The following is a 21,119-nucleotide window of genomic DNA, read 5'->3' on the forward strand; positions in this document are numbered from 1 at the left end:
CCTCTGATATGCCAAATCTTGGTTGTCTGACATGTGTTGCACTGTGTTATTAAAATAATGATGGGTCATAGTGTGCTTCTTATTTATTGAGACTAAAATGGAACAAAAATTGATATATTTTGGTTTGTTTCGCTGAAACATAAAAGCCGTTGACGATGGTAACTCGAAGAAGGTATTTTTGAAGTGAAAAATTTGATTTTCAGCATAAAATATTGCTAGTTGAAAAAATAAGCTGGAATATAGGCCTTTTTCGACCTTTTAGGCTCATCAAACAGGATTGCAATAAGTCAAAATCGGTTCCTCGGTCAAAATTACTTGGAAATAGACTCATACCAGGCCACCATAGGTGAGTTTTCTATGCCATAAGTGTGATTTTGTAAGCCAATTTTGACCATTCGTTTGTTCTATGAAGAAATGTCGATTTCAGACCAATTTTATAGTAAACCGATATTCAAATGGTCATTTCTATATGTATTTTGACGAAAAAATAGTAGTTTTCTCAGTCAAGAACATCGTCACAGGCCATTTTCGACCATTTTTTCCACAAAAACGCTGAAAAATAAGATATGATCTACTCTCCGAGGCCAAATACAAAAAATTGAATGACCAATGCACGAAATTTTATTTTTTCATCTGAAGCGGCGCGACATAAGCGCAGAAAAAAGGCAGAAAAAACATACCAAAAATAGACCACCCTTTTGAGATATTTCACTTTTTATACTTTGGACCCATTTTTGGAGGCCCAAATGGGGCCATAGAGGATAAGTTACTAGGCAGCTTTTGTAGCCCCATCAATTCCCTTTCCAACGGTACCAAAGGTTTGGCAATGTGTAGATTACTTCTTAGTTAGATTTCAGTTGGCGCAAACCCTTTGTTTCGATTTGTTCAATTTTTCGAAAAATTTACACTGGGTGAACTCAGGAATGTGGGCCACTTACAGACCTGAGATTTTGGTTTTCTCATTTTCTACCGAAATCAAGACTCCATGCAAATTTTCAGCCAATTCGGAGAGGGTCGATCCAATTCTTGATCGATTTCGTGTGGAATGGTCGAATTATATTATTCTATTACATAAACATCACTGACATCTTTCACATTCAATTTATAGAGTCTTGCAAGACCCTTTTTTCCGCTCATTCACTCTTTATCCATTTTTACTATTAAACTGAACAAACTAATCGAAAAAAATATTGAATTGTCAATAATGATGAATAAATATTTTAAATTTAATTTGTTTCTCATTGTATTACATTTTTTCACAAATTTTTTTCGCTCAGCTCATGCACTGACACTTGAATGACTGACAATTTAAAGAAACTTAAGGCGTCTCCATTTGACAGTATTCAAATATGGCTGCCGCCTTGTCAACCATCTGTCAAGTTCAATGTGTGTGGCCCAGCTGTCACTGCTGGGCTTATGGCTTAAATGAAAGGTATTCAAGTCATCAATTTGGCGGCTCAGAATCTCCACACTTAGCCCCAAATGTATGCAAAAACAATTTCTCGGTTCTATTTCTAAATTTAGACATGTTGTAACCAAACTTATGAAATAGTCGGATTTATAAGACCGAAAACTAAAATAATCAATCTTCTCTTGTTGATTTACGGTTCATTTTTGAAATTCGTGGACAATATAATGACAGGTGTATTTTCAGTGTATGCCGTTTGTTGTTCGACTCAAAAATAAACAAATGTTACAAATCCATCATATTGCTTCTTGATACAATATGAAAAAGGACTTGGTCTTGAGGTACCTCCCGTCCGTATGCGAACGGTGCATTGAGACTGCTTCTTCTTCTTAACTAACACATCTATACATGTAAGTCACCATATTGGTTATAATGTTCACAAATGGGTACTCAATACACAGTATACATTTTCAATATGGCCGCGTCCATTGTGTACGACAGTGTGAAGAAGGAGGAGCAGTATTATAAGAAATTTTGTATGGGTTTACATAGGGATGGTACCTCCCGAACAAAAATTGATAATTTGCCATGAAAAACGTAACTTTTGTTCGGGAGGTACCCCAAATATGCATTTTTCACAGTTTTTGACAGAGAAGACTCCCATTTTTTCGATAAAAAATAACTTTTTGCCAAGACACTAACCATAAAAAGTGTATATTTGAGTATTTCTCGATGAAAAGTCGATTTTTTGAGAGTTGTAATCGAAGCGTAATTGGAAAATGTAATATATGAGGCCAGAAATATGTGAAAACATCACTCGACTTGGTCATGTCGGTACTCAAAATCTTTGTGAGGGATCATACTAGAAGTTCAGAGGTAGCAAAGGCAGAAATTATTGGCTCTATGGGGTGATTTAGCCGTAGAACTGAAGCTTATGGGCGTGATTCGCTCATTTGGTTTGAAACAATCGCAATTTTTGACACTAAAATCATATACACTTGTGTAAATTCTACGTCAAAAATTAGGTGGATATAGACCCTTAATAGGTTTTTTCTATGCCATAAATGTGATTTTGTATCAATCTTCCAATCGATCGATATTTTTATGAAGTAATGTCAATTTTCGACCAAATTTGTAGGAAAATTGGTGTTCAAGTGTTCAGATAAGGTAATGTCGGGTCATTTGGGACGGCTTAGCTTTTGAATTCAAAACCTTTTTTCGGATGGGAATTTTTCAGAGTTTAAGGTATCGTTCGAAAGGTAACCTCATAAGCAAACTTTCTGTCGATGAAAGTCCTTCGATTTTGTCAGTGAAGAAAAAGTTATCTAAATTTTTCCAATTACCATTTTTTGGCCAAAAAAAAATTTGTCGGCTCATTTGGGACACTACAAAAAATCTGAAAAATAAGTGATAAAATGAAATAATAGCATCATCTATCGATTTTATATTGTGTCTTCATCCATTTTTCGTCATGTAGCATATATATTGACATTTTTCTGGGGATACGATACGAAAAACGTAAGACGAATAAACTGGATCCGGGTCGAACTGAAAAATGACGATTCTAGACTAAATTTTTGGGAATTGGGTATTCGCTTGTTCTGAGACCTCAACTATTTTCGCAAAAAATGGCAGTTTGCCTTGAGCAAAACCGTGAAAAAAGGTTTTTTCGAGAACTTCCCATACAAAATTGTATTCCTCATTGTATTGCGGGTCCATTTTAACCAAAACTTTTTCTAAACAAACTAAAGCAAAACATGTTAAAATCTATTTTATTCTCACTAATTTCACTTGAAATCGAGGGGGAAATCACTCAAAAATAATTTCTATTTGAAAAGTAGTTTTTAGGTAATTCGTTGAACAAAAAGTAATTTTGAATGTAGTTTTTCGACTAAAAATTACTACAAATTACTTTTTGTTCGATAAATTACTTTTCTATTAGAAATTACTTGTCAAAAATGTATTTTTCTATGATAAAAAGTAATTTGTAATTCTCTTCGAAAAAGTAATAGTGAAAGTAATTTGTGAACCGAAAAAGTAATTTTCTAGAGTGATTTTCCCCTTGCTTGAAATACGATTTTGAATCATAAAAGTGATAACTCAATGCAAAATCACAAAACATGTGAGTGTCCCAAATGACCCGACACGGATGTCCCAAATCAGCCGAAAGTCGCCAATTTGCAAAGCACTAAAAAAAATTTCCATGTTGAAAAAACATCCGAATGCTTAGGAAATATTGAAAATAGATATATTTTACAGCACATATAAGATATTAGCCTTCAAATTTGTTTGGAAAATATTCAATTTTGAGTGGTCGGCAAAATGATAAATTTGACTATTTTTCACAAATTTTATCGCGTGTATCAGTTCACTAACAAGAAATGCGACTTGAATCGTCGGAATACCATCAATAGTGTTCATTTGGCGTGCCATTAACATAACAGCAATGACATTTGACAGTCACTGTCAAATTATGGAAATATGGCACCGTCCCAAATGACCCGACATTACCTTTCTCATTCTTTTTTGACGAAAAAATAGTAGTTGTCGAAGACAAAAACTTCGTAAGAGGCCATTTTCGACCATTTTTTTCAACATCACTGATAAACAGTTAAAAAAGGGTCGTTCTTGATATCAATCCACCAACTTATCAAAACGAAATATGTGGTTCAACTACATTCGTCCCCTACTAAAATCTGAAATTCATGTGTAGAATCGTTCATTTCAAAAGCTGTGAATGTTACTACAGTGTAATTTAGGTAAGTTTTCCAATCCGAAACAGGGCAAGAGGAAAAATGAAACGTAATTCTTTTGTAAAATGAAGTGCCGCTGAAAAAAAAATTCAGTAAAAATGCCCCACAAAACAAATTGTCTGAATAAACGACACCTAAATTTATTTGCATGCAAAAAAAATGCATATACCACTTTTACTGAAAAAAATTACGGGGGGATTCAAATTGAACATTTTTCGTGGGGCACTCTTTGATACAATATTTTTTGGTGACGTCACTCGTATTTATCACTAATTTCAAATTAAGTGATAAGAAGGTCGGATTTCGATGTGGTGATAACATCAATAGATTGGGGACACAAAATACTGTATGAGAAACGAACAAAAATTAAACTTTTTTTTTCGATTTATGCTTGTTTCGGATCGTCTACTTGGGAAGTTTGTATGAAAACCTCAGAACGCCGGTGCAATTACATTGGTTTATATGGAAGAATTTACAAATGGCCGAAACTCGGATTTCCGAGCGAAATTCGGAAAAAATATTGTGTCCATCGCTCCTATTATTTTAGGCAGTTTTCCATACAAGTTTGATGTTTTTCGACGATGAAAGAATTTGGAGCGCCATCTGCATATAATTGACCATTCAAAGTGCAACTAACTGTCATCAGTGTCGATGAATCATCGATGCTCAATTATGGGTCATAAACGGTACATTGAAAATTGGCGCTGTTTGTATTTGAAGCGATAAGTTGCAGCCTCTCGTTTAAAAATCTACGACCGTTCGTTCGATTGTTCAAAAACTGTCCACGAACGAACGAACAGGTTCGATGTTCGTTGACACCATGTTATGATTGGACTTATTCGGCAGAAAAATAATACACGGATTTATTTCATTTTCTTTCGATTTAATTTACTTCGTGAAAAAAAAAACAAATATCCCTAAACGACTCGAGGATGATTGTAGAGAATTGCGTTACAATCTCTTCAATAAAGAGATTTGAGTTGAATGAAACACTTCAGTGAAGGTGTTATCGATAACTGAATTTTAATGTTCAAATTGTCTTTTATATGTATAAAATAGTTTACTTATTTCTGGTTTCTTTGAATTGATGTTATTGTTAATTTAGTTGACATAGTTTGAATTAGTTTTAATTTGCTGATTTGTATATTGCTTTTCATTAGAATTATGTTACTAATATGTGACTCACATATTATGTGACAATGATCAATTGCTCGATTTGGTCTATACCTCAGGTGGCTCTCGATATTCTTCGGCTTTAGTATTTTCTCCGTCTTTTTGGGCAAATTCGCCAAATCGGCCCTTCTGCTTTACTCGTTCTTTGTGTTCCTTCCTTCACGTTCGTTTCAAATTCCAAAAACCAGAACGCCCTTCATACGAATACAGTAACAAAGAAATCAATGACATCAAACACATTGCATCCGGGGCCGAGGTAAGTGACACAATGCATTGATTGTTTGCTTTTATTATTTGTAAATGATATAAACTTTGTGTTTTTTTCATGATTGCTCGAATGAATTATAAATATCCATGAAGTACACCAATAATTGCTCTAATAAATAGTTGAACATACAAGTACTACTTGTCAAGTAGTAAACCAAAAGACTTGTATGTATCATATTTCTATGCTAGGATAAATATAGCATAGAAATATGGCAAATACAAGGCTTGGTAAACCATGACACTAAGAAGAAAAAAAATCGTAAAACAACAAATATACGTTTTCGGATGGTTTAGCACCTCAGCATATACAGTGACTTGCGTCGTCGATATGCTCGGATATATCCGCTGTATACGAAATGCTGAGATGTCAAACCATCCGAAAACGTATGTTTGTAAAACAAAAACAATGCAGATGATATTGAATTAATAATAATATTTATTGATATAAAATGCGTTGACAAAACAAACGTGTATTCTATGTAATTGGTATTGGTTTAGGTATTATTTCCTGCCGTTTATCGAGGACGGTTCCTTAAGTCCGTTGGAACTGCATTATTATAATGATTGTATTTAATCGTAGTTTGTTATAGTTAGTCAGAGCCTGTCCCAGATAGGGCGCAAGTGGTGCACTGCACCACGGCGCTCGGGCGCCTAAGGCGCACGAGCGCTCAAATTTTCCAAAAATATGTAAAAAAAAGCACAAAGAGCGCTCAGTATTATAGACAAATGGAAAAAAATGGAGCGCTTAGAGTCGCAATTTTTCGAAAATATATAAACAGGAGATGTATGTATAGAAGAGCGCTCGCATAAAATATAAAATTTTGTTCGTGATGAATTTTTTCGGGTGTGTTTCTTCTCATTTGGCTATTTAATGACTCAACCAAATTTAATGGAAACAATTGATGCGACGAAATAAATAAGAATTGTTGACTGATCATTTGTCGATTTGCTTATCATTTTAAAAAAAAAACACTTCAGATTTTAATCCGAAACGCTGATTTTTACATTTGTTTATAGACAGCAATGTTTTGTTTATTGTATAAAAAATCGATTTGACTGCTGTGAAGGGTTTAACACCAAAACCATTGTGTGACACACGATGGTCTAGCCGTATCGACACAATGAAGCCGCTGTACAAAAATGCTGGCGCAATCATTAGCGCATTGAGAGAAATCGAAAACAGCGACAGTTTCAATTCTGATGTTCAATTGGAAGCTAGATCATTCGCCAACAAGATCAATTATATTAACATTCATGTGTTGTGTTTGTGTTTGGTATGACATTCTCAGTCAAACCAATATAGCATCAAAAGCACTGCAAACGATTCAGTCAAAGTAGACTGAAACTGGATACTGGAGATTTTGCATTGACGTTTCCGACTGTAAACATGACATCAATTCATATGCGTGTGCTGTCAAAGTCACTTTGTCATGCGTCATTCACATTAATGCTTAGACTGATTGTGGTGAACAGTGGTGAGATTGGAAACGCCATACATTTTATATACATTATTTGTTTGGGAATTATATTCATTTATTTTCTTTTATTGTTGATATTCGGGCTCTGCAAAGCCTAGGCTTCATCCACGATTTGTTTTCCAAAGAAATATTTTGAAAAAATCGTGAGTTTGCACTGTCAACACTTGTGTGGTTTTTCATATGATTTTGAAGTCATCGAATATTGTCACCCGTTCACACATTCGATGAACTTGCTACACCAAGTGTTAGTATAGTTCATTGCTGACGTTTTCCAATCCACCATACGTATTTATGTGTGTGTGTACATCAAATTTTCAAAGTTGTCAAGAATCCAACCAAGTTCGTCGTTCTTTGCAAACGGCTGTAACATGTATTGAAAGCGTGAAAAAATTTCTGCTGACCTACAGCGAATATGGTTGCGAGAAAGTGCTTCGGGGCGCATCGACTATTTGTGGGCGCATTGGAATCGAATCGAAATTTGACGACACGAAAAGAACGGACAGAGCAAATATTATTTCTGAAGAAGATTCCCAGACAAAAGTATTTTTGCCAATCATTCAAGGTGCAATTCCTTTAATTGATGATAGATTCACAGCGCTTAATACGTACAGTGACCTGTTCTCATTTTTATACGATTACGAGAATTATGAAATGGATAGAAGGAACGGAACTCTATTAAAGACATGCAAGAAACTTGAGAGGGCTCTCTCACACAACGGCAAATCCGACATCGATGGCGATGATCTTTTTGCTGAGCTCGCAGTCGTTTCAACGTTAACGAACAAGAAGATTGATCATGCAATAGATATTCTAAACGTAATTCAGAAACAAAATATGGAGTACATGCTTCCAAATGTTGTTATTGCATTCCGCATTATGCTGACGATGCCGGTATCAGTGGCGACAGGAGAACGTACATTTTCAAAACTGAAAATAAACAAAAGCTATTTACGAAACTCATTGAATGAAGCAAGGCTGAATGACTTGGCGATAATTTCGATTGAACGTGAAATTGCGAACTCAATCAAAAACGATTATATCATCAAAGATTTTGCGAACTCGAAAGCAAGAAGAAAGAACTTGATCTAATTTCAATATGCTGATTTGTATCTTTTTTGACTTTTTCTTAAATAAACTTGAGAATTCAATTCCATATATTTTGTTTTTTATTGAGGAATTTTACCTATTTTTTTCCTCCTAAGAAAAGGGCGCTTTGACAATTTTGCACCAGGGCGCAAAAGGCGCACGGACAGGCTCTGTAGTTAGTGAATATACTGAAGTTGAGTTGCTTTAGATAGAATATTTGCATTAGATTATGGCTTCTTTGGCCTATACGGTATAGGCTATACCAATAAATAAATGCTTTTTTTGTTTGTGTTATGGATTCGTGTTTTCAGGAATTCGGATAGAAAAAGGTTAAACCTAAAATATATTACTAAGCAAGTTGTTACATGGATTAATTTCGATTTTATTTGAATTACGTAAATTTTGTGTCACTCAATAAACTCAACAATTTGTTTTTCATTACAAAATGTCCGAAATGGCACATTGGAATTTTGTTTTATTCTAATTCTCAAAATTAGTTTCAGACAAAAAAAAATAACAATTTGTTCAATAAATCCGAGTAGAAATTACTGAGCGTGAGAATATTTCTGTAAGAGATTGCATTTGAGTCCCTCCACCCACAAATGTGATTCCTTCCTGTTTAAAGTACAGATAAATCCCGTGTATCATCCTCCACTTGTATTGTTTTTACATTGGAGGGCGTTGCACGCATCTTAACATTCATAATGCAAATTCAATGCAAGTGGAGACGCCCTATGAAAAATGGAAGTGCTACGGTTAATCTGTACTTTGTTGTCTTCCGATTATAAACAACTTTGACTTTGCTGAATAATCGAATTCCGTAATTAAAGAGTGTTTCAGTGCAAACGCAGTGAAAATATGGCTTTATTTTTTACAGCCAACCAAACGAGATAGATGGTCAGCTACGGCTGACGCTCGTTATCCAGATAATTTGCGTGCCGTGAACGCATATAGAACGCTCCGCTGACATTCCGTTTTTGTGACGAGCGATCCATTCAAATTCATGATAGAATCCATGAATTTGTTTGGATACCACGTCACAAAGTCAGAAAAATAATGGATTCTATCATGAATTTGGATGGATCGCACGTCACAAAAACGGAATGTCAGCGGAGCGTTCTATATGCGTTCACGGTACGCAAATTATCTGGATAAAGAGCGTCAGCCGTAGCTGACCATTAGGGTATTTTCGGTATTAAATAAACAGAAAATGGTAGTTTAAGTTTGATAGAGCAGAGAATTTGGAATCGATTTCATATATTTTTGTTCGGAATCAGTCCAAGATGCCACTTCCCACAAGCAAAACAAATGTTCGTCGAATTTTGAGGTTATATCACTATTCGCTGAAACTAATCTGATATTTTCCACTTTTTTCGATTCAATCTCACTGCCAGAGATGAATTCTCAATGCAAACATTTATTTTCACGTAATTTTCATTGGAATAAGTGGCCAAATAGTCAAAAATTCACACAAATTGTATTGCCTCTTTGACCGGTTCTTCAATCATAGAAAAAACACCGACAAACTCATTTTTTTCCACAACAATTCATTCAATAGGCTTGAAATAGACGATAAATTATCTAAATGCACTAAAATATCCAATCGAACAAAACCAGGAAGGCCCAATTGCAGCAAAACCAAAACGTAAACAAAATGAGCTGTCATCATGAAATCTGGGCTTCTTTGACATTTTGAAGGGCTACCAATGCACTTGTGCGAATGAATTACAGTCAATTCGCACACAGTGATTCGCGCAGATGTATTTTGGTCTTGTCAAACATCAAACTAAGCCCGAATTTCATAATGACTCGTTAACACACTCAATCGAAAGGTTGATGAAATCATTAGTAAAGAACAAATCCAATAGTCGCTCTTTTGAAACATTACGTACATGATTTACTTGATGAACTCCCATGCTCATGAGTCCCTGGATGAAGGTGGCCGTGTACTCAGGTGCAAATCTAGTTGGAATCATAATGTTGTCGTCGTCGCTATCGATTGACCATTCCAGACATGCGGCAGTTTAAAATCACCAACAAAAATAAAAACATCTTCAAGATCGGTAGCGATTTTGTGCATGGCCGCTAAATGTGAATCGTAGATTGTTTGCGGTTGAATGTATGCACAGTAGATGTAGATGACGTGTGATTTAGTAGTGGTTTTCACACAAACATATTTCAAATCGTCAATACCGTCAATTTTTATTTCTTCACTGGCGAATTTTTCATTTTCGGTTGCAATTAATACTCCACCGCCACGTTGAAAAAGTCTGTCCGTACGAAAAACGGAATACAAATCGTCAAAAAAATTCAGCATCATAGATGACGGCCTGAGAAGAAGAACCTTTCCTACAAAACCTGTTCGCAGAACACAAACACAGAAATTTTTTAGTCAAAAGGCGAACAGCAAATTTGCGAGCGCAAAAGTATAACAAGCCTACTAGCATGCAAACTCCGTATAAGTAGGCCTGTTATGCTTTTGCGCTCGCTGTAAATATATTAGGTTTTTTCGCTCGCAAATTTGCTGTTCGCCTTACGACTATAAAATTTCTGTATTTGTGTTCTGCGCACAGGTTTTGTAGGAAAGGTTTTTCTTCTCAGGCCGTCAGATATCATCTCTGACCCATGTCTCAGTCAGAATTATCGTGTCGTACTGTGACAATTTTGGTAGTACATTTTACAGTAAAAACGCAGGTATCCGATGTGGCACGATTTAGTGCCATCTTTTGTGATAGCCTTGTGGATTTCCTGCGCAGCGATCATTATAGCTGTAGAGATGGCAGTTCGGTTTCACTTGCGAGAAACAGATCTTCTGGCACAGATTTGTACGTGCTTGCCGGCGTTTCCTTTGTAACTGTTGCTTCATGGAGTGGTTCCTCGTCCGCTGAGCATTCACTTTGCCAGCCCAGTTTTTTGGCTTCGACCGATCAAAAACCTTGTGTTGGCGAATTAATTGCAATCTGGAGATTGCCGGTTTGATATTTTGCTGTGGTTTAGTGGGGACATTCTTCTGGCCTTTTGGTTTCGCGGACGGTTTCTTTTATTTCTCCACAAAATCTTTGATGGTTATTCCTGGCCACAATTTCTCGTCCCGGAACAGGGGATAATGTTTGGCATCAAACTGACACAATTTAGTTTGTCAGTGAGTGTACGTGTCGTGTCGTATCGTTATTGCTCAAGTGTTGAATAATAAATGCCGGGCTGGCTTCCATTTTGAACGGCGACAGATACAGTGATTTAGTGGTGCTGGCTTTCAGTGGCACACGGTGATCTGAGTTTTGACCAACAACAAAATCCCTCAGAATGATTTCACGGACGCCATTCTTTGTAGTAAGAAAATCTATTGTATTGTATTGTATTATGTTTATTAGCGTTAGCTCTTTTGGTTACATTTGTATTTATACATTAAAATTCTCCATTATATGATTTTTGCATTCCATTTTAAATGAGTTTAGTGACGGTTTTTCTCTGATATACATTGGAAGCTCGTTATACATTTTGACTCCATAATAGAATATATTCCTTCTGGTTTTTTCATATTTAAAATTTGGTAGTCTTAGATCATTATTTGTTCTTTGTCTTGTGTTCCTCGTGTGTGCATCCCTTGTATAAATTAGGTTATCGCTTAAGTATTTCGGGAGAAGCCCGTGTCTCATTTTATATATATAGATCAATACATTAAATTTTATCATCTGGTCAATGCTTAGCCAATTTAGTGTTTTTAACATCCATTCTCGGTGTGTACGGTATTCACAATTTAAGATTAGTCTCATGGCTCTATTCTGAATTTTCTGCATTTTTTCTATCTCGTCCTGATTACATGTAAAATATACGGTTGAACAATATTGCAAATTTGGTAAAATGATTGAGTTATAAATAATTTTTTTAGTTGTAAAAGTCAACTTTTTCGATATTCTGTACAGTAGGTTGGTTTTGCTTGCTGCTTTTTTTGTACATATTGCAGTCTGTTCTTTAAACGATAGTGTTTCATCTATGATAACTCCTAGGTATTTAATGCTATGGACTCTATTTATTTTCTCATTTCCTATTTTGATTTCAATTGAATCGTCCACTTCAACACTGTTTCTACTTATTATCATCCAATTTGTCTTTTTAGTATTTAGCATCAGTTTGTTCAATTTTAGCCATGCATAAATTCGGTCGAGATCTTCATTAATTTTTCTTATTGCAATTTCTACGTTTTTCGCAATTACATATATACCCGTATCATCCGCGAATAAGACTACTGAACTATTTTTTGGAATTTTTGTTATCTGATCTATATAAATGCTAAATAATATCACGCTGAGTGCTGTTCCCTGTGGCAGTCCAATTGGTATTTCGGTTTCGTTCGACATTTTATTTTTATATTTTGTTTGTTGTTTTCGCGATTCCAAGTAGTTGGTGAACCATCTCAGCTCTGTGTCATGGATGCCCTTTGCTTGAAGTTTTTCTAGCATGATTTTTCTATCTACAGTCTCAAAAGCACGTTTGAGATCGAGAAAAACTGCTACTATGATTTGGTCATTGTCTTGGGCTTGTTTCCACTCGCTGATAACGTAGTTAATTGTTGACTCGCAGGAGTGGTTTGATCTGAATGCTGATTGGTGTGGCGATATGAGGTCGTTGTCTTCGATGTATTTAACCAATTGATTTTTCCCTACTACTTCAATTACTTTTTCGTCAATTGGTAATGTGTTGATCCCTCTGTGCTCGTCTGCATTCTTTGTATTTGTGATTTTCGGGATTGGAGTCACGGTTGAAGTTTTCCATGCGTTGGGGAAGAGACCAGTTTCTAATGATTCGTTTATTATTTTTACTAGGAAATAACCGCAGTACTCAGATGCGTCAAACCATACTTGCGAATTTAATTTATCCGATTTATTTATTTTTTTCGTTAGGAATTTTAAAATTCGGTTTATTTCATCCACATCTGTTATTTCAAATTTAAATCGGCAATTATTCAGCTCATTTTCATGTATCATTTCAGTTTGTATGTTATCATTTGGTATATTTCTGTTTAATTCAATTATGCTGCTTACGAAATAATCATTAAATTTCTCAGCAATCACATTTGGGTCGGTGTACGAACCATCTCGGAAGACTATTTCGTCACTTGCTTTTTTATTTTTATTTTTATTTGAAATGATTTTATTGATACAGTTCCACATTACTTTTTGATTATTTCCCGCATTTTTTATTTCGTTCTGTGTATGTTCATTCTTTTTCATTTTTATTGTTTTATTATATTTATTCCGTGCATTTATATAGTCATTCCATGCGATATCACATTTATTATTTTTCCATGCATTATGTTTCGTGTTTCTTTCTTTTTTTAGATGGCAAAGTTCATTATCAAACCATTTACTAGGCTTATTTGAGTCTTTTATTATCACAGTTTTTATTAGCGGGCTAACTGATGTGTTTAAATTATGTCTTAGTTTATCTAGCTTATCATTAATATTTAAAAATGTAAAATTGGACCAATCACAATATCTTAAATTAAATATTAACTTTTCTTTATCATAGTTCGACCAGGACATCACAGTTTCATTAACAACTTCTCTTGCACATATTCTACTTATATTGATTAAAATTGTTTCATGATCACTTATTTTTTCGTTTGACAGTGCCTGACATTTCACTCTTTCTCTCACATTTGTAGTTACGAGATCAATTAACGACTGTGACTCATTTGTTATTCTTGTGTTAAATTTTACTATCATTTCATGGCCATGCTTTTCTAATATTTCATTCAATTGCGATGTTGTTCTATTTTTTTCGTTCAAATTTATGTTTATATCACCAACGATTAGATTCATTTTGTTCAAATTTAATGTTTTTTCCAAATATCTGTCAAAAATTTCTGCTGATTGGTTGAAATGTGCACTTGGTGATCTGTATATAACAGTATAAATGCCACAAATATCACAGTCTATAATTTCGATCGAAAGACACCATATTAATTTATCTTCATATTCATTTGCAAGTATTTTGAATTTTAGTGGCTTTCTTATATAAATTATTGTACCACCAGTGAATCTTGTTTGCGAAAAGCACACTACTGAGTCATAATCATTTATTTTATATTCACTGTCACAAATATCATTGGTTATTCTGGCTTCACTTGCTAATAATATTTTTGGTTTTTTATCACGGCACAATATTTCGATTTGTTCGAAATTTGCAATCACACTTCGAGCATTGATGTAAATCACAGAACTGGTCTCTCCCCTTGTTGGTTTCACTGTTGTTGCTGTTGCTGCTGCTGCATTTGTTGCGGGACTTGTTGTTGTTGCTGTATCGGCGGCTGATACCACATCGTGTTTTGGTCGAAAAAATTTTGGTACGGCTGTTGATACGGCATGGCATACACGACTTGTTGAGCTGGTTGGTATTGCGTTGGTTGATTTCTTCCGGTCGTGTAGCCTTTGTTGAATCGTCTCGGTGTCTCATTGACAATACGCCGTGGTTTCTTCCAATTTGTATTTTCATCACCCTTAGCAAATCGCGGGATGAAATTTCTACGCCGCGTATTTGGTTCAAACGTTTTTGGCGTTTTTGGCGTCATTGGAGTCATCGGATTGTTCACTTTGTAACCAGTACCACGATTCCATTTCCTTTGCAACTTTGGCTTTGGGTTGTAGTCGGTTGCTGTGAAATTAGGTGCCCATAACTCTTTATTCATGATTTGTTCGTATGTTTGTTTGCTGACAGTTGTCACTTTGAATGCTTTGTGTAATAACAAAATACGTTCTTTGCAGATATACATATTCGAAGTATCTGTAAAAAAACTTATTTTGTTATTTACAGATTTTCTTACTCCAAAGAATGGTGGCCGTTTGGAACTCAGGAGCGCCGAAGGGAAGCGATAAAGCAATTCTTTATTTTGAAATAGAAAATATATCTTCTGAAATCAAAGAATTGCTTTATTGCTTCCCTTTGGCGCTATTGAGTTTGAAAATAAGAAGACATATGTATTAAAAAACGCTCGAGTGCCTTTGGCGCTCTTTCGTTCAATTCAAAAACATTGCAAATATTCAATTTATAAAAAAGTATATATGTATATTTCTTTTAGGTAAAGAACCAATCAACCCTACCACTGTGACTCTGTGCTATTTTTTTTATAACAGCATATGCTACTCATGACAGAACATTGAACGTACTATCGGCAAGTAATGCGTATTGCTATTCGTAGTGTTTGCTACATAATCGGCTAGGGGGAGACACGAAATTTGAATGAGTAAAATTAGAACATTGTTCAACGATAATAGGGAAAATAGAAGAAATTAGTGAGTTTGGTTTGCCAATGTTAACGCTTATGGACGTATTGTTTATTGTTCACAAAATAATCCCGTTAGGTCTTCCATAAGCGTTGTATTGACAGTGTAATACGCTCTGTAACCGATTTTACTAGAAATAATAGCACAATATTAGCACTTTTGCACCAAAACTAGAAAAATTAGAGGACATAAAGCAAAAAATATATAAAATTGAATGTAACTAGACTCTACTAGAATTTGTGTCTCACCCCTAGATAATCGGCGATGCATACGTTCAATGTTCTGTCAAAAGCAAGTAAACAGTTCTAATTTAGTTAAAACTGGTAGAATGGCACAGAAAAGTTACTCCTTCTTTGACAATTTTTTCTAAGATCATTGAATCCGCAACTGATTCAATCACTGATCGTTTGAAAGTACTAAAGCAAGTTGCTTTAAGCAACACAACGAATTATTCTCGTTTCTTTATTATTTTGTAAACTATGAAGTGAACTACAGCTGTCAAAAATCGGTATTTTATTAATATGTTAATAAACAACATATTTTAATAATTAATAAAAATTTTGAAACACCATATTTATTAACGTTAATAAATATAGTGCATTTTATTAACATATTAATAATTATTAGTATGGTGAATTTTCGGTTATTAATATGGTGTAGATTTTATTAAAATGTTAATAAAATGTGGTTATTAATATGGTGCCGATTTTATTAGAATTCTAATAAAATCGACAACATATTGGATTTTATCCGATTTCATCATGTTCACATCAAAGTCTATTCAACACAGCGTTTAGATTAAGACAATCATTTATCACGGCAAAATCAAAAAAAAATGAGTCTGGAAATATTTGACATGATTTTTGTATGAAACTTTTCTTCGCAATTTTTTTTAAAAGTTTCATATAAAATTCATGTCAGTTTTTGCCAGACGACAAAATCTCGATGTAAAATGAGTCTGGAGATATTCGACATGATTTTTGTATGAAACTTTTCTTCACAATTTTTTTATAAAATCGACAATTTTTTTATTAGAATTTTAATAAAATGTAGTTATTAATATGGTGCCGATTTTATTAGAATTCTAATAAATTCGACAACATATTAATAACCACATTTTATTAACATTTTAATAAAATCTAAACCATATTAATAACCGAAAATTTACCATACTAATAATATTAATATGTTAATAAAATGCACTATATTTTATTAACGTTAATAAAAAATTCATTTTATTAAAGAATTAATAAATTATTAATATGTTAATAAAAAAATATGTTAATAAATTATTAATATGTTAATAAAGTGACAGCTGTAAAGTGAACGGAAACAATGAAAATTTGCAGAAATAATGCATTGCTATAGAAGAAAGAAGTTGCTTCAACGTATGATGGAAAATCTGTTATTGATGGTGATGATTCACTGATGTTCTATTTACCATTTGTAGAATTCGCATTGGATTCTACTTTGATAAAACAAGATAAAGTTAATCACACAATCGATGGTTTCAATCCAGAAGCGAAATAAAGAAAACTTAGTTCCAAATGCGGTTATTGCATAAGGCATTTTAATGTATCGTCCTTTTGTTGCTTTTCAAATTATTTTGGATAAGTTTTCTCATTTTTACGTTCTTTCGTGGGGGAGTTCCCTTTGTGTTGAAAGGGCGCCGACCGATGTCTCTGCATTTATCCAATTTTCGTTTTGTATTAGGTTATAATACGTAATATATGTATATTTGCATTACAGGTAACTAACACTGGCAAGGAGGAACGTTTCTGTGAAGAATGTGTAGCGATTCCTCCAAACACGAAAATTCACTCATCTTTCATTTCACAAGAAAATCAAACATCTGCGAAAGCCTCAAACAGTCCAAAACTTGCAACAGCCCAACAACACAATCAAAACTGTACCAATTCACATATTATATCAGACAATGATGATTCATATGACCCGAATGCGTGTGCTGGTTGTAGAGAACCATTAAAAGAAGGTCAGGCGTTGATCGCTTTAGATCGGCAATGGCATATAACTTGTTTCAGGTGAGTAAATATAATTGACAGGAGAATTCTTTCAATTTGGATTCAATTGGCATAGTTTAATAATAATGAAAAAACTACACCTACCTCAAGATCAAGAAACATGTTTCGTTTACATTGAACTTGGGCCATTTTGTATAGAATTGTGAGGCATACCATATTAAAGGGTATAGTGTGTAGATAAATTATTTTTTTAGGAAGGGGTTTGAATTAGGGATGTGTGTATAACCCCAAAATTAAGATATCGCTCCCGAAGGCCATAGCTCCCAAACTACGGGGGAAGGATAACTGTGGTAATGTGAGCTGCAAAGTAATACAATATAACAGTGGAATGAAGCAAGAGAGAAATGAAATAACAACTTGTTCTGTTGGCGTTAGTCGCGAGACTGAAACATAATGCACTTTAATAAAACATTATTCATATGTGACAATTCTACATTTCACATTCTCCCCGAATTGATACATTTGTTAAACTGTTTTATTATCCCTCGTTTACATTGTTAGGATTTGCATTTCGATTATTATTCTGCTGATTGTACTTTCTTTTTAAATTCTGTTTGAATTTAACGTATAGGTAAGTCCCTATCTTAAATACTTCAATGGCACACATGAAATACATAGCGTATAACATTTTCACGTTCAACTCTGCCTGAGTGCGCACATCTTTTGCTTGCTGTTGGATCACCACATTGTTGTTAACATGCCCGGTTGATTCCACAACTTTTTCCTCAGTTCTTTCCTCGGAACTACCAAATATGCCCATTCTATTTAATTTAAACAAAAATTACAATTTATGAACTTAAACGGGTAAAATTATTCCAAATGAACTTTATATGGGCCCTTCACAAATAATACATACTTGAAAATTGAAACAATGACAAAAATGACAATACTATTCTCAAAATGATTCAAATGTTAAAATTTTATGTTGACTCTTCAGATGCCAATAAACGAATGAATTATTGATAGTTTTGAAAACCTGACAAACATGAACATTTTACAAAAATTGTTTACTGTGTAGAATACCAAAATTGAAAATGAACTTTATTCTCAAAAATATATACCAGTCAGCAGAAAAATTTGAATATGCTATGCTGTTGTTATGCCCAACTTTCTTATTAGTTCATTGAACTGCTGTGCTGGCAAAGCTTTTGTAAACACATCAGCAATCATTTCTTTCGATGGAATGTATTCAGTAATGAAATAATCGCGTTCATACTTTTCCCTAATAAAATGGAACCTAACATCAATATGCTTCGTTCTTTTGTGATATTCTGGGTTTTTAATCAATCGAATGGCACTGTTGTTGTCCATGAATAAAATGATTTTTAAAACTTTTGCATCCAGAATAAAATCGCTCTCGCTTTCGACCGAAATCTCTCCAACAAGAATTTCGTAAAGTAATTTTCTCAGCCAGACCAATTCTTTTACGCATTGTGCAGCAGCCATGTACTCGGATTCGGCGGTAGACAAGGAGACGGATTGTTGTCTTTCTGATCCCCAGCTTATTGCTCCATTTCCGAAGATAAAACCGTAGCCGGAAGTAGATCTTCTGGTTGTGATGCAGCCCGCATAGTCCGCGTCGCTGTATCCATGCAATTCATGTGTTTTACTACTTGAAAAAAGAATACCATGATTAAAAGTTCTTTTAAGATATTTCAAAATGCGCTTAGCTGCCCGTTCGTGTGTTACTGTTGGTTTTTCGAGAAAACGACTTGCAATGCCAACGGCATATGCAATATCCGGCCTAGTGCCGACTGCTAAGTACATCAAACTCCCAATCAGTTCACGGTATGGATAGTTCGATGCGTCTGATTCGTCGTAATTGAACATTGCTTGGCTTGGGTCCGCCGGTGTGGCGACACCATGACAGTTATCCATATCGAAACGGCACAACACCTTCTTTACATATGTTGATTGAGTTGTCCTCCCTTCTTTGAATTTCAATCCCGAGAAAACAGTCAACATCCATTTCTTTAATTTCGAACTGTTCTCTGAGATGTTTGATCACCGCGTCCGAAATCGATTGGATAAAACCGAAACGCCTGATGAAGGATGTGAACTTCACGTTCCAACACCTGCTTGCTTGCTTGAGGCCGTACAAGCTTTTCTTCAGTTGACATACACGGTTTGTTCCGTCGTTGAAACCAATAGGCTGTTCCATAAAAACTGTTTCTTTGAGTATGCCGTTCAAAAAGGCAGTTTTAACATCAAATTGTCGAATTGACATTTTTCTTTGGGCAGCCATCGCCAAAATCAATCTGATTGACGTAAAACGTACCACGGGACTGAATGTTTCGAAATAATTTACCCCGTATTCTTGGGTAAATCCACGCGCTACTAGTCGTGCTTTGTACCGCATATTTTTCTTTTCTGCTTTCACTTTAAATACCCACTTATTATCGACAATTTTCTGGTTCGTTGGTCTTTCTACGAGCTCCCACGTATTGTTTTTAATTAATGAGTCGAATTCCTCTTTCATGGCTAGCTTCCACTGATTACAATTTTCATCTCTTAAAGCCTCCTTGTAACCATTTGGTTCACCGACCACATAAGCGATAGCTACATTCATGTTCAACACTTCAGCATCACGAGACTTTGATCGTGTTTGCATTACGTTGCTGGTTCCGTCAATCCTGGCTCTGGTTTGATAAGTTGGATCATCTAAAGGTGACCGGTCATATTTTCCCCGGTCATAACTTCCCTCATACAAAATGAATGGAGAATTTATGGCCGAAATGACGGAGAAAATAATTCCATTTCAAATTTGGACATAAATTCCCCATCTAAAAAATTTTGATTAGAGAAAATATGTCCAAAAATCAGAAGAAATTATATCCAAATGCATATGGACATAATTTCCCGGGGAAATTATGACCAAAGAGTCAGTGGAATTATATCCAATTGAAAATGGACATAATTTCCCCACGTATTTTTCATCGAATAATTGTACATAAATAATGAAATTAGCGTCACTTGAAGCGTTATTATTGAATGTAAAAAAAATTGGCCCAAAATGTTTGTTTCTTCTTCTGCCACATTTCACGTTCATCGTGATTTGTGGCACTCTCACTTGCTTGAGTGAGCTGCACTCGTCGTTCTTTATCTAACGCGAATTGGAGGCGAGAAATGAGTCCACTTTTTTTTCCACCAATTTTTAAATTTCTGTCCGATTACTCTCGGCGTAATTCGATTACGCGCAATTTTGTTGGCTCAACCATTTTTTTTTATTTGAACACGAAATAAAAATAAAATTGATTGAAAAAACTCAAAACTTTAGCACAAATTGACTTGCTTGTCACTCATGTTACTTCAGACTGAAGTGTGAAAGTGCTCAATATCATCGCATTTATTATTTGTTAATTCATAGAAAAGAACAAATTGTTCCATTTAATTTCATAAAATAACTCGAAAACTTTGTTTTAAACGGTTAAAAACAGTAAATAACAAATCGCTATTTCTTCAATAATATTGCTATTTTTTGCTATTTTTGCTATTTTCCTCTAGTATTTATATGAACTTCAAAAAAATAGCTAATGGTGTCTCTCCCCATGCGTTTACTCCAACCGACCCAAAATTCCAAGAATTCTGGGCTAATCGTCACATTTCTCATTCTCCATCTCTTCTTCAAT

General features: G+C 34.6%; 1 protein-coding gene across 2 annotated transcripts in view; it reads left to right on the forward strand.

The window, feature by feature from the left end:
- The window catches only part of LOC129572700 (uncharacterized), a 36,380-nt gene extending 18,512 nt beyond the window's left edge, over positions 1-17,868 (forward strand). The window contains exons 1-3 of one of the 2 annotated variants that reach the window (XM_055452712.1): positions 11,194-11,495; positions 17,198-17,490; positions 17,685-17,868. In XM_055452712.1, coding sequence (XP_055308687.1) covers positions 11,469-11,495; positions 17,198-17,490; positions 17,685-17,715 — 351 coding nt within the window. In that variant the 5' untranslated portion in view covers positions 11,194-11,468 and the 3' untranslated portion in view covers positions 17,716-17,868. The other variant, XR_008688482.1, reaches the window with a different exon arrangement.
- The last annotated feature ends 3,251 nt before the right edge of the window (positions 17,869-21,119 follow it).

Source organism: Sitodiplosis mosellana, unplaced genomic scaffold, assembly GCF_009176505.1.
Source record: "Sitodiplosis mosellana isolate CC-2019 unplaced genomic scaffold, AAFC_SMos_1.0 Smas_scaffold_5412, whole genome shotgun sequence".
NCBI classification, from domain to species: domain Eukaryota; kingdom Metazoa; phylum Arthropoda; class Insecta; order Diptera; family Cecidomyiidae; genus Sitodiplosis; species Sitodiplosis mosellana.